Source organism: Drosophila subpulchrella, chromosome X (genome assembly GCF_014743375.2).
Source record: "Drosophila subpulchrella strain 33 F10 #4 breed RU33 chromosome X, RU_Dsub_v1.1 Primary Assembly, whole genome shotgun sequence".
Taxonomy (NCBI): Eukaryota; Metazoa; Arthropoda; class Insecta; order Diptera; family Drosophilidae; genus Drosophila; species Drosophila subpulchrella.
The window spans coordinates 12,097,317-12,110,591 of NC_050613.1; the positions used below are offsets into that span (position 1 = coordinate 12,097,317).

The window sequence follows — 13,275 nt, forward strand, 5'->3', positions numbered from 1 at the left end:
TTTTTCCTTATTTATGCCTTTTCCTTATAGACCATCTATATTACCCTATTTATCACTCAGTTTCGGGGGATTATTGAACTCGTAGGTGGAGGGGGGTTCCAATCGCAACGATTTAGGGCCACCATTTTCCACGGTTAGTGTGGTTTCTTTCCCCTTTGTTCCCCTTCCGTTCCCATTCCATTTCGTTTCGTTTCGTTCCGTTCGCTCGGTTCGCTTTGCTTCAGTGGCAGACTGAATTGACAATCATTTTACACTTGGCAGGATATTATGTAAATTGCTTTTCATATTTGTGCAACATTTAAATTCGCACAAACACACACATATATATATAGACACCAATACAGAGAAATAAAGGAATGAAGTGGGAAAGAGAAAGAAAAGCGGATGACAGCTGCTTGAAAAAGTAGGCGGCGGAAAATTGTGGGGTGGAAAGTAAATCACGACTTTGGTCGATGGTAGATGGTAGATGGTAGATGGTGTTGATGTCAAAGCAAAAAGGCAAGGATGAATCCCGGCAACATCATTATAACGATAGGCAGCCGGCCCCAAAGGCTGATTGAATGCGAGACTGCCTGACTGAATGACTGACTGGCTGACAGGCTGAATGAACGAATGAATGAATGAATGAGTGAATGAACCACTGACTACTGCACGAAAGAGACGGCAGACCCTCGAACCGAAGGCCTAAGGGAGAAATTAACGATGCGTGAAAAGCCTCTCGCCGATTTTCAAATGGGGCATGGCCACACTGCAGAAAAAAACCTATAGCAACCAAATTGAATTAAGAACTGATTAGCGTAAGAAAGTGCTAATGAAATCATGTTTTAATCAATTAGTCAAACAAAATATATATATATCCCAAAAACCTTCAATAGTTTTTCATTTTCGGAATCCATGTATTTTGAAGACCTGATTACGAATAGTTAGGTCCAAGACCCATTTCTCTAAAATACAAAATAAAAATATTGTTATTTTAACCATTATCGAATAATATTTCTAGCGAATGAGACAGATAAACATAGTTGACCATAGTTAACTTTTTCTGTTAAGTTAAAAGTTGATCAGATTTTTTTATTTTTTTTAATAATGGGTACCTGGCAGTCGACTTCTGTATAGCAACTGTATCTCCATCTCCGCCCTCTTTAGGTGTGTCTCTGTTTTTTACGTTTCTCTCGATTTTACCGACTTTTATTTTTGTATTTTTCACAGCCTTGGCCAAAAATAAAGGGGGAAAGAAAAAAAAAAAGGGAGAAAGCAATCGCAATGTGTCAGTTTTAATGGTCCTGCAATTGCCGCAGGCGCTTGATGTCGGTCTACGTCTCTGTCGCCGTCTCATCCTGCTCCCGTATCCCTGTCTCTTTCCCCTTTCATGGCGAGGATTCGCTGGAACCGATTGGGTGCTAAGTGCATTTCCAGGCCGACAACTCCCAACCCACTTTATAGAGTCTGCAATTAAGCCCCGGGCCAGAGGGCAATAGGCAAAAATAAAAATAAAAAAAAGGTATATGGCACACAGGCTGATTTAGGGATGCCAAATTGCAAGCACATACACTACACCCATCGAAAAATGGCCAACAATGTTTATTGGGAACAAGTTTTTGAAAAAGAAGTAGCTGGGACAAACATTAAAAAGCTCTACGTACTTAAGAGACTGGCATTTGGCAATATATTTACACAGTGTGAAAACCAGTTCAATGAGGCTAAGAGTTTGGTTACTAAACACTAGAATATGGTTTTTGAACCAGATCAAGTAGGCCAAGAGTACTGCAAGTCATCAAATAGGCTGTATGGTTTTTTTTTTAAATTTCAAATGAGAATTGTTGTTAGCTTTAATCGATGAAAAGTTCAACAGAGCTTCATTTCATCACAACAAAAATATAATTGCATCATTAATTTAATTGAGCGGGGGCACTTTACTAATTGGTTTCGTATTACTCATACGCTCTGTGGTTCCGTATGTTGCAAATTTTCTGGATTGGATTTTGATTTTGTACTTTAAGAGAAACAAACCATTTCCCTATTACTATTTATTTTATTCTATATATAAAGACAATTCTAAGATCTCTTAACTTTCTGGAATACACAAATTGGTAATAGTCTAGAACAGGGTCCTGTGCCCCAAAAATGCTCCTGGAGGCCTACGACACGGCCGAATTATTGGAACTGAATGACCACCAGATATTATATGTCATGTCTTCATAACAATAATAACTAACTTTTTGTTTTGTAGTAATTAAATACTGTTGGCAAACAAAACACACACAAGAATGCAGAAAAAAATGTTCGATTCAAGACCACAATTAACCGGAAAGTCGAGTAAAATAATTAAATATCGAATATCCAATTTTGTGGCGCTCCGGGAAGAGTGATATAAATACAATACCATTGGCCAACTGAGCTTTATTGAATTACAAAAAAAAATGCAGCATTCATTTATTTAAGCGGGGACACTTCACTAATTTTATATTACGCATACGCTCTTTGGTTCGGTATGTTGAAACTTTTTCTTTTTTTAATTTTCTACTTTGAAGGACATTAACCGTTTTCTTAATATTATTTATTTTACTCTCAATATAATACGATTTTAAGATCTCTTAATTTTATGGAATACAAACTCTAGAATATATCGAAACTATCATCATTCTGTCGAAAGCTAGCAAAGGAATCAGGCAACGAAGCTACCAAAATGGCATCCCGAATTACTTTAACTGTGGGTATAATTGCTAGTAATAACGAATATTCTCAAGAGTTAAGGCACTTGATGAAAATGGATGCCTAAATTTGGGGATTGGACCTTAAGTATTGGGTGTTTATGAAACTCTGCGGACTGCGCCTGAAGCCCGACGATACGGCGGAAATACTGGAACTAAAGAACCACCATATCATATATATGACACAAAAAATGTGTTTACAACAACAACATCAGCCTCTACATAACAATAATAACAACTTTTTGTTTTGTTGGGATTAAAAAATTGTTGGCATTGAAAAACACACACAAGACCACAATTAACCGGAAAATTAGAGTAAAAAAATGAAATATCGAATATCCAATTTTTTATCGTTCTGAAATGACTGATATATACAATACCATTGGTCAACTGAGCTTCATTTAATCACAAAAAAAAAGTAAATGCAGCGTCAATTAATTTGAGCGGGGACACTTTGCTAATTGGTTTCATATTATGCATACGCTCTGTGGTTCTGTATGTTGGGAATTTTCTTTTTCGTAAAGACATATATCAAATTAAAGCATTTTTTATCAAACTAGTGACCTACTTCATGTGACAATAACAAATTTTTTATTCAAAATGCATTGAATATTCAAATATTCCTTTACTTTCTCGAAGAAAAGATAGGAAAATACCGAAGCATAGCTAAAAAAATATTCACAAAACTATTATAAACTTAAAATATTTTAAAAACGTCGGCCAAATAAATTCGTTCATAAAATCTTCAACAATTAATTAAAATGTGATAAAATCCCTAACGACATTTCCTGAATATAATTAAACGAAAAAACCAATAAACCATTTGAATAGCTGCCAGTGAGCAAATTCAATTAACATCACTCACTGCATGTGCATTAAATAAATGTTTTAAATTTTGACTTTGATTTCATTGTTATTCAGAGTCAATTTCGCAGACACAAATCACAGTCGGTTTTACCCAGATACTTGGAATACCTTATATTTTGGGATTGGGAATCATAAATCTGTTGGGTATTTGCTCTTCATTATCTTCGCTTAGAGGAACTCACCTGTAAGTAGAGAAAAACAGAGAGGAAAAAGGCGTTAGTGAGTGGGTCAAAAATTTGTGTGTAGACAAGCTGAAAATCTTTATTACACACGCCCAAATGTGTGTGCCTGTTTATTCTTTTATTTGGGGGGGCGGTGGGGGGTCGGAATGGGGAATGGCTTATGGTTGTGGGTTTAAAAAGGGCCCATAAACTAGGTCAAAGGTACACCCCATGCATGCCTGGCAAAAATTTAGTTATAAAATCCCAAAATCAGCTTGCCACAGGCAGGGCTCTGCGAAATGTATTTGCCTATTTACAGCCTATTGCACATTTTGATGGCAGGCCCAAAAAAAAAAAAAAGACAGGAACAAAAATGGGAAAAAAAGATAAAAACTTAGTCGAGCGCAAGCCGAAAACTAAATTGAATTGTGCCATGTGTGGGGGGGGAGATGAAAATATGGGTGTGGGTGTGGTGGGTGTGTGCGGATTTTTGGGTCTCTCTCCCTTGATCTCTACCCTATGGAATTTGTATTTTTCGGAATCTGATACTCCACCCTTACCGACTTACCGAGAATGCTTTGAGAAATACCAAACACTGTATGATGCCCTCCATGGTGTCGCCCGTAAGGCAGAAGGTGCCCGTTAGATGGCGCCCCTTGCGGCCGACTGTCGCCGCCGCCAGCGAGGCATGGACCAGCGCCCTCTGTTGTCCATTGCCGGCGGCGGCCATTGTTGCACCGCTCACACCGCCGCCCACACTGACCATGCCCTTGCCAGCGGCGGCGGCCGCGGCGGCAGCGGCTGTGGCCACGACGCCACTGGTCAACATTCGTGGCAGAGGCGCCGCTCGCATCAGACGCTCCAGCGAGTCCATGGCGGGGTGTTATCGGTATTATCGTTTGTTATCGCTTATCGGTATAATCGTTGATTTTGTATTTTTCTTTAATTTGTATTTAAATCGATTCCTCGTTGTTTTGTTTTTTTTTTTTTTCTCTTTTTTGATATATGTTGTCGTTTAGTTGCACTCGAGTTGTTTAGTTTTTCTAGTTGGGGTTATTGTTTTTCTTAGTCTGTCAACAGCGCACATTTTACTCAACTGCAAGGAATTTTTTTTGTTTTCGATTGTTGAAGAGAAAAATACCCACAAAAACCGAAAAACAATACCAATCACAAAAAAACTTTGCAATACAATTTGCCAACAAGTTAAATAATAACAAACTGGATAGTAGAAACTAACAAAAAAAAAACGAAAAAGAAAAGAAAATAGGAGGAGAAATACATGGTTATCGGTCAACGGCAGGCGAACAACTGAAGCTGCAGCAAAACAAGTGACCCACAAGTCACAACTACTACGGTCCATATATAATTTATAGCCAGGACATAAAGAGAAAGAGAGAGAGATGGCAAACATTGGGGGGTCTCTATGAGGACTATCAATAACCAGCAGAAAGTAGGCAACGAAAACACCATAAAGAAATGAACCGAATGAGACGAGTGGTAGTAGAAATGAACTGCGAAATGCAAAATGTCATTGTGATGACTTTGTGGCCAGCATTTGGGCACTTTGTATACCGAAAAATACGAGCATATTCCAAGAAGCCAACATGACGGCAACTGAGAGCATCAGTCACGCCCCCAACTCCCCCACATATCCCCTCGAACTTTTGACCGCTGACTGGGGACTAATAAAATTCAAGTTAAATGGTTGTTAAAAATTTATAGCAGACGCCTCGGCTTCCGTGTGCCATTTTGAAGGCATTGAGAAAACAGCAACAGACGTTACAATCAAGCAGGGCAGAGGCGGTACTTCAAGGGGGGTTGTAGGACGTGGAGAAAATAAGGGGGAGAGGGTCGTATGGAAGTAGTCAAAAAACTGACAGGGGGTCCTATCCGAGTTCAGGTCCAGGCAAGCCACATAAATTTTAGGTAAGCTGCTTGCCGATTAAAAAAATATTTAACAAATGGCTAGATTTATGGTATCCATTTTTGTGCATGGATATAGATCATTTTAACCACAGGTTAAATATTTAAATACAAGTTTTTGGTACTTCGGAAGAATATAGAATTAGCTAACAACAAAATTATAAACTTATGGAAAACAGGTTTAATATTCAGTTTTTTGTATTTTAATTTAACAAATGGCTAGATTTATGGTATCCATTTTTGTGCATGAATATAGATCATTTTAACCACAGGTTAAATATTTAAATACAAGTTTTTGGTACTTCGAAAGAATATAGAATTAGCTAACAACAAAATTATAGACTTATGGAAAACAGGTTTAATATTCAGTTTCTTGTATTTTAATTTAACCTTGGGTTAAATAATTAAGTTCTAGTCATTACCGTCGTAACCACAGGTTTATCCTAATAAAAAATACTTTACTTCGATGTTCATACTGTTTTATAATACAGTTACTGACTTTACACACTCATCTGAATAATTCAACTTAAATGCTGGCCTAGAAAATATATATCTTTATTTTAATGCCTTCTTTGATGTCTTCTGATTGTCTTAAATGTACATACTGTAGGCTGACCAAAACTAAACCAACAAACTCTACTTAACTTTAAAATTCTTCAAACTTCTGTATTCTACTTTGATATGATATGCACCAAAGAATTTTCCCTTGAGCTAAACCAAAACCAAGTGGAAACTTTTGCCGCCTGACCAAAGGCCTCATATGTGTGTGCGTTCCCCGTCTTAAATTTTGTTTTCCTTTTTTTTTTTTAGTCCTGGCAGCAGTTACAGTTGAAGAAAAATAAGCATACAGCTGCTTGACAGTCAGACAGGCAGGCAGTCCTTGGTCCTCTGACTTTGGCCATAGCTTTTCCTATAGCTTTTCCTACAGCTTTGGCTTTGGCTCTTCCGCTTCCATTGGTACTGGGCGCTTCGAGCGTAATTTATCTGCCGTAGGGGCTATGGGTATGGAATCCTTCCTGTCAACAGGAGTCCTACGTTCCGAGTTCTCTTTGGCCATGGGTAAAATTTATGCAAACCGACGTATGGCCAACAGGATGAGAGAGAGGCTATGTTCAGTAGAACTCGAAGATGGGCCACATGGGCCACAAAAAATAGAAGGGGACGGGAAGTGGAAGTGGAAGGGAAGGGGAATGGAAGGCCAGTGTATTAACTGCAGCTAAATCAAACTTTTGAGCCAAGTTATGAATTATTTGCCATTGTGCAGCAGGGGAAACATTTCTTTGTCGCTGACTTTGTCCCTTTTTGGCAGGAAGCCCGGTTCTGTTTTTTTTTTTCTTTCTACCCCCATTTACCACCCAGGAAGGACATTACGATCCACCTGCCGAGTCATCCGACCCCCTCAACCCAAGCCAAGTCAATTTGAACAACATTTTGCCGCATCTCTTGTTATACAAACAAGATTCCACATTCCGTTTCTTGGCTCTCGTCTTCCTCGAAAGGCTTTCCGTTTTCTTTCTTATTTTTCTGTCTAGCTGTGATGATTTGCCATTTGGGGACGAACGGTCTGGTCCGAGAGGCACGTAAATTGAATGGCCGGGGCCAAAAGGTTCCAAGGGTAAACAGAAAAAAAGAAAGAAAAAGAAAGAAGCAAAAAACTCCAGCAAAAATTAAGTGAAAATAATAAACCCTTCGCACACAGAAACACACTCATTCTCTGGGGGTGGTGGTGAATGGGTAATGAAAAAGGTAAAGCAAAGGGGCATTACACACACGTTGACCAACGGATGTCCTGCCGCCTGATGGCATTACAGTTAATTAAAGGTGAACCGATAGTCACAAAGTCCTGCCAAATCGCACAGTGGGCTGGAAAAGGCTGATAATTTATATCACTTTAGAGCCAACAAAGGGGTTATCTATCTTGATAGTTCATCAGTTATCGAAGCCATTTATCGAAATATACTCTAAGGTGATTTATTTCTGGGAAAGAGTAAGAGCTTGGCAAAACATCAAGTTCTGATATGTAAGGAGTAAGACTACCAATTAGATTTTAAGAAAACCCAATTCTCCAATAAAAAAAATAATCGTCAATAACAATCGAAAATGTATCACCACAAAAATAAATTCGATATCGATCAACAATATATTCTTAATATATTTTATAACTTGATAACACTTGAACATATTAACTATCTATAAAATATTGAAATAATTATCGAATACTTTGAAAACTTATCGATTGTTGTTATTGTCACGCTTCTGGTAGCTTTGTGACTTTTTTGTAAGGTAGTTTCCTGAAGTTATTGACCAAAATATAATTTCTAGTGAACCGGAAATTATCCCATGGTAACAGTGCGTATGTGAGGTCCACCAGTCTGTGTGCTCACATTTTTGTGTCTGTGTGTGGGCCATGGGCAAACTGGAAACTTTGCAAATGAATGGCAAGGCATTGGAAATAATGAGCCGTATTTACATTTCAAAGCGCTCACACAGGGGAGAGCGGTAAAAGTTTTTAGCCTGCTCCCCCAGAGGAGCCAACCCAAGCCAAACCAACCCGTAGGTCGAAATCAGTTACGGAACTCTCAAATCGAGAGGGATTGCGAGTAAAGAGGGATAAACAACCAAGGGTAGTACCCAGTAATAGTAGTAGTGGTAGTAGTAGTAGTGCACACATAGATGGGGGTCAACTAAATCTCCTCCAGAGTTTGTGGGGAGTAAATTGCGAAAGCTTTCGGTGGCAGGATTGCATATAATTTGTTTTATGGCCATGGCGTGCACATTAAACGCGCACTTAATCACACGCAATGGGCGTGGCACCATCCCCAACCCCGCCCACCATCGTCCTCTTCGTCGTCTGTGGCGACAAATCAAATTGATTTCGTTTTTCTGGTTTCCCTCTGCCTTTTCCCAATTTTTCCCTCTTTTTTTTGCCCCTTTTGTTGTGCTGTTTTGCGCCTTATTAAATCACTTTTATTACCATTGAAATGTGGAGAAAGTTTTTGCTTTTTTTTTGCGGAGGCGGCAAGATGTGCTGTATATGTAATATGATTTTTAGCTGTTCACCAAAAAAAAAAAATCATATTTATGGTAACAATATCTTGCTCAGTTCGATGGAGAACACATCATGTTATGCATGTCTGGCAAAGAGGAGTAAACGATATTGAGGCGTGTCTTTGTGTGCGCCTGACAACCGCCACACAAATAGAAAGACAAATACCAGAGGCTGAATATTGAGTCAATGGTTTCGGATTCTGTCTCAAGTTTCGAAAGATGACTCAGATTGATGCACACAAAAAAACACTGCTAAATATTTATAATGAATCCCAAAAATAGAGCAAAACTATGACAAAAGAACCTCATTTTCTAAGTAAGAAAAATTTGGGAGTTTTGAAATCACTTTTAAATACCATTTTAGGGGTCTAAAAATATGCATAAGTCAAGGAATGTATAAATTCATTGTACTTGTTAATTAACAAGTTAGTGTTGCATACTTTTAGACACCTGAAATGACATTTATAAGTTATTTTAAATCCCTGTGATTTCTGTGGCACCCCTGATTATGTATATTGCATTTTTATTTTTCAACCATTTCTCAAGAGGCCGTGGCATAATAACGCCGCTAAAAAAAATGTTGAACCATTTTTTCCCATTATCCTTTTTTCGCCAACCCAATCTGCAGGCGGCCAAGAGGTTTCCACCCACAAAAAAAAAATATATATATATTAAAAAAGAAAAAAATACCACCGACCCCTAGATTTTGCCACAGCGTTTCAGCGAGGCGTGTAATTAAATTTTCATGCCACCTGCCTGAGGGTTGAATTTGCTGGGAGGTGGGCGGTAGTTTGGGGGGGGGTGAGGTTTTAGGGGCGGAATATGGGAGTGGCACATACAAAGAATGCAAATTGTCGGGGCTATTCCAAAATGCAAGCATCAACGCCTTCGAATGCAGCCAAAGCAGACGGAAGTAAATGCAGCTTCCCCTTTTTTCCCACTACTTTTCCATTTCCATTTTCCTGCTGCCACTTTCCACTAGTTTTTCCTCCTCACCTGCCACTCAACGAAAAACGACACTCAAGTGGTCAGGTAGGAACACTGTACTTGAGCATAAATTGCTGCCAAGATACTTGGTAATCATATTTTTGGGTTTCTTAAAGTTTTTCATATTACCCAGGAACTTTATAATACATCTAGTATCTTAGAACTTTCTTAGTTTTGAGCTGTTTGATAAAACATCGAATTAAAAAAAAATACAACGATGATATCGATAGTAACATCGATGTTTTTGCATCCCTACTGTTTCTTTGAGTATTCCAATTCAAAGTCAATAAGTGAAATATTTTTAATTATGGTACTTTTTAAGTAAAGATTAAATGTAACCCCCTCTTCCAACCAAACAAATACCCTGTAATTCTGCCCTACCCAGCAAGCTGTGGGCGTATGTCTATATAACCTGCCAGATTCGATTGGATAAACAAACGAAACAAGCAAACAAAACAACAGCCTTCGAGCAATAAAACACAAACAGACGAAGACGATAGAACAACAGAACTCGGATACGTACAATTGTAGAAAAGGGAAAATTTTTGCTATTGCAATTTTTCCCCCCTCTATCCACACTATCTTACACGACAAGAATATATATATATATATATTTCGCCAAGATGCCGATGGTGATGCCATGTCGTTCGCGAGCCGCTATGAAACTTCATGCGGATTGTTATGATCGACTAAAGAAACCGATTTATTTGGAGGCACCAAAGTTGACGGCCATCGAGGAGGAGCGAAAATGTGGCGTACGCAAGGATAAGCCCGTGAATCCCAAAGGTCAAAGGCGACCCTTGCCGCCGGGCACCAAAGAACCAACTCCTCTTCCCATCCCAGGACAAAAGGTCATGCGTTCGCCGGTGGGTGGTGGAAAGGCGCCACCACGTAATCGCAAATACGATGGAGCCAAGGCCACATTCTTTCACATCAAGGGTCAATCGTGGGAGTCCAAGGGTTATGCGGAACTCTCGCCGGGAGAATTGGATCGCATGAGGGCCGCGAGACCGAAAACCACCGATGAACGACGAGCCGAACAGGATCGCCGAATGGAGGAGCAGCAATATCACACGGCCGAAGCGGAACGTATGCGGAATTACTTCCATGACATCGATGAGCAGCGGAGGGAAAAGGAACGGGAGACGGAGAAAAGGAACGATGACGAGGCCGATGAGGATGTGAATGAAGAGCGGAGAGTCGAGGCCAAAAGGCTGCAGGTAAGTTTTTATTGCCAGTCGAAAATATCGAGTGACCGATAATTCGATTTTAGAATCGATAAAATCGATAATAACCGATTTATCAACTTCCAAATATCAATAAAATACTTTCCCTATGTGCGATAACTGATGGTACAAAAAATCAGACTCTATTTTAATATCGAAAATATCGATATGTTTAAAATATCCTTTCAAAACATTAAGATATTATTATTATTTATTATATTCCTAACAAATATCACATCATAATTTATATCGATATATAAGACCTATATTGTATTTTCATATCGAAACAAGTTTTATTATAGGTTTCTTCGTTAAGTTTAAAGGTTTCCATAACTGAATAAAGTTGTATTCATAAATATCATTTATCATTTAGCATCGAAAAAATCGATTAATAAAAGTATCGACATTTTAAATATCGTTCTCTTAAGGCAGATCAATATAATGCACTACAGGTTTTCGATACCTAATTGTAGATCTATATCGCACTAATATCACATTATATATATATATCGACAGCTTTATCGGTTTCAATAATTGTTGCTGTTCCAACTTGCAGGTCCTTCATCGCGCCCTGGATGCCAAATACGAGTCCGACGTGCGGGTGAAAGATGCCACTCGTGCGATTTCCGAGGCCAAATGCAGTGCCATGTGGACGGCTCAGATTCAAGAGAGAAAGCTCCTCAATCGCATCCAACTCGATCACGATGAGGAGATGGCTCGCAAGAATCGCGATTACAACAATGCCAAATGGGGCACCGTGGAGCAACAGGATCAGGCCGAAGAGGAACGCCGTCGGCAGTTCGGAAACGCTGTTCGCGAACAAATCAGCGATCGTGAGAAGTTAAGATTCCTTGCCCAGGATCGCCTGCGGATGGAGGCTCGAGATTTGCGAGCCGCAGTGGATGAGTATAGAAGAGCCGAAATAGCCGAGGGAGAATCACGATCCCACCGCAAATTGGCCTACAGAGATGAATTGAATAAATACACCAAATTGCATCGTAATTTCGTGCGTATGATGTGCGAGCAGGATCAACGGGATGAGAATAGAGCCTACGAGTATCTGAAACTTAAGGAAAAGCAATTGAGACAACAGAGGGCGGAACGCGAGGCCATCGAGGCGGATGTGAAGCGGAAACGGGATGTCCTCTTTGCAGTGGGTCAAAAGATACTGGATGCCAAGGATAATCGCGAAGAGATGCATTTCCTGGCCGAACACGAACGTCTGGAGAGAAAATATCGGGAAAACGAAAGGATTGCCGCCGAGAAGGAGAGGAAAATGGCTGCAGATCTTAAGCGTGCTAATATGGAACAAATGGAGCATCTTAGCCAAATGAAGGCCTGCTATTATGTGCAACGTGAAAGGGAACTCAAGGAGATGATACAATATCGTGAGAAATTGGAGGAGCAAATGAAACGGGAGGCCAATGAACAGGCCATCAAGAAAGCCTGTCTTCGCACCAGCGTATCCTGTCAAATTGAGGAGCGTGAGAAGGCCCGTCGCCGCGAATTGGAGAATGAACATTTGGCCTTCGAAAGGGAGAGGGCAGCTGAGGCCCAGCGGCAAAAGGAAATCGATACGGTGATCACAGTCAAACTAGATGATCTACAAAAACGCGGTTGTCTGCCCAATTTGGCTGTTCGATCGCTAAAGGGTCGCGTGGAAAATGCAGGAAACAAAAAGAAGCTCGGCTCTGAATTTAGTTAGATTTTTGGTTTTTCATTTCAATCCCAAAACACAAACACTCAAATTGACAATGGCATAGATGATGGCTTTTCCAGCTTGGCGGAATTAAAACTTGCAGCATACGTATATCGTATATACAGATATACCACTCTGTGGTGCCAACTTTTCTATGCTCATTGGGTGGTTGTGTTTGTTGTCAATTCAACAAGTTAAAACTACAGACCGCAGACAGAAAGATAGATAGATGGATAGATAGATAGATATATAGACAGACAGACCAAAACGACTGGCACTCATCAAGCCGCAGCTGATAGAGCAAACAAAGTTTTTTATCTTCTATCCTTTCGTTCTCCCTCCACATTAATTGAATATATATATACACACAGACACTTTTCAGGATTCAGGGCAACTAAAAGTAAACTTTATCCTGTGGCATTTGCAGCTGCAAAAATAATTAACCATACAAGCTTAAAAAAATATACTTAAAAGGGAGATGAGAAAAAGTGGTGCACTTAAGCTTTTCAATTTAATAAATAACTGGTTTATTAAGACCACATTTTGAGTATATACTTAGTTGCAAGTTAATTACAACTGAAGTTAAGCCGTTTAAAGTGGTCATTTAAACAAAAAAGGACTGTAATAAACTAAAACTTTAAGGAATCTAAGAA

At 39.4% G+C, this 13,275-nt stretch overlaps 2 protein-coding genes across 26 annotated transcripts in view; one reads left to right on the top strand and one right to left on the bottom strand.

The window, feature by feature from the left end:
* LOC119555898 (neurobeachin) overlaps window positions 1–13,275 on the bottom strand; it is a 193,626-nt gene that overhangs the window by 73,469 nt on the left and 106,882 nt on the right. For 13 of the 25 annotated variants that reach the window (XM_037867582.1, XM_037867581.1, XM_037867577.1 and 10 more), the window contains exon 1: window positions 4,308–4,648. The exons of 9 other annotated variants lie outside the window; for them this stretch is intronic. In XM_037867582.1, the coding sequence (XP_037723510.1) occupies window positions 4,308–4,613 (306 nt within the window). In that variant the 5' untranslated portion in view covers window positions 4,614–4,648. Of the gene's footprint in view, window positions 1–4,307; window positions 4,836–13,275 lie in introns of those variants that run through there. 3 more of the 25 variants (XM_037867588.1, XM_037867586.1, XM_037867564.1) reach the window with 2 other exon arrangements.
* Window positions 10,126–12,744, top strand: LOC119555901 (trichohyalin). The gene is made up of 2 exons (XM_037867591.1): window positions 10,126–10,917; window positions 11,480–12,744. Exons 1-2 carry the CDS (start codon window positions 10,321–10,323, stop codon window positions 12,626–12,628), a joined length of 1,746 nt encoding a protein of 581 aa, XP_037723519.1. The 5' UTR covers window positions 10,126–10,320; the 3' UTR covers window positions 12,629–12,744.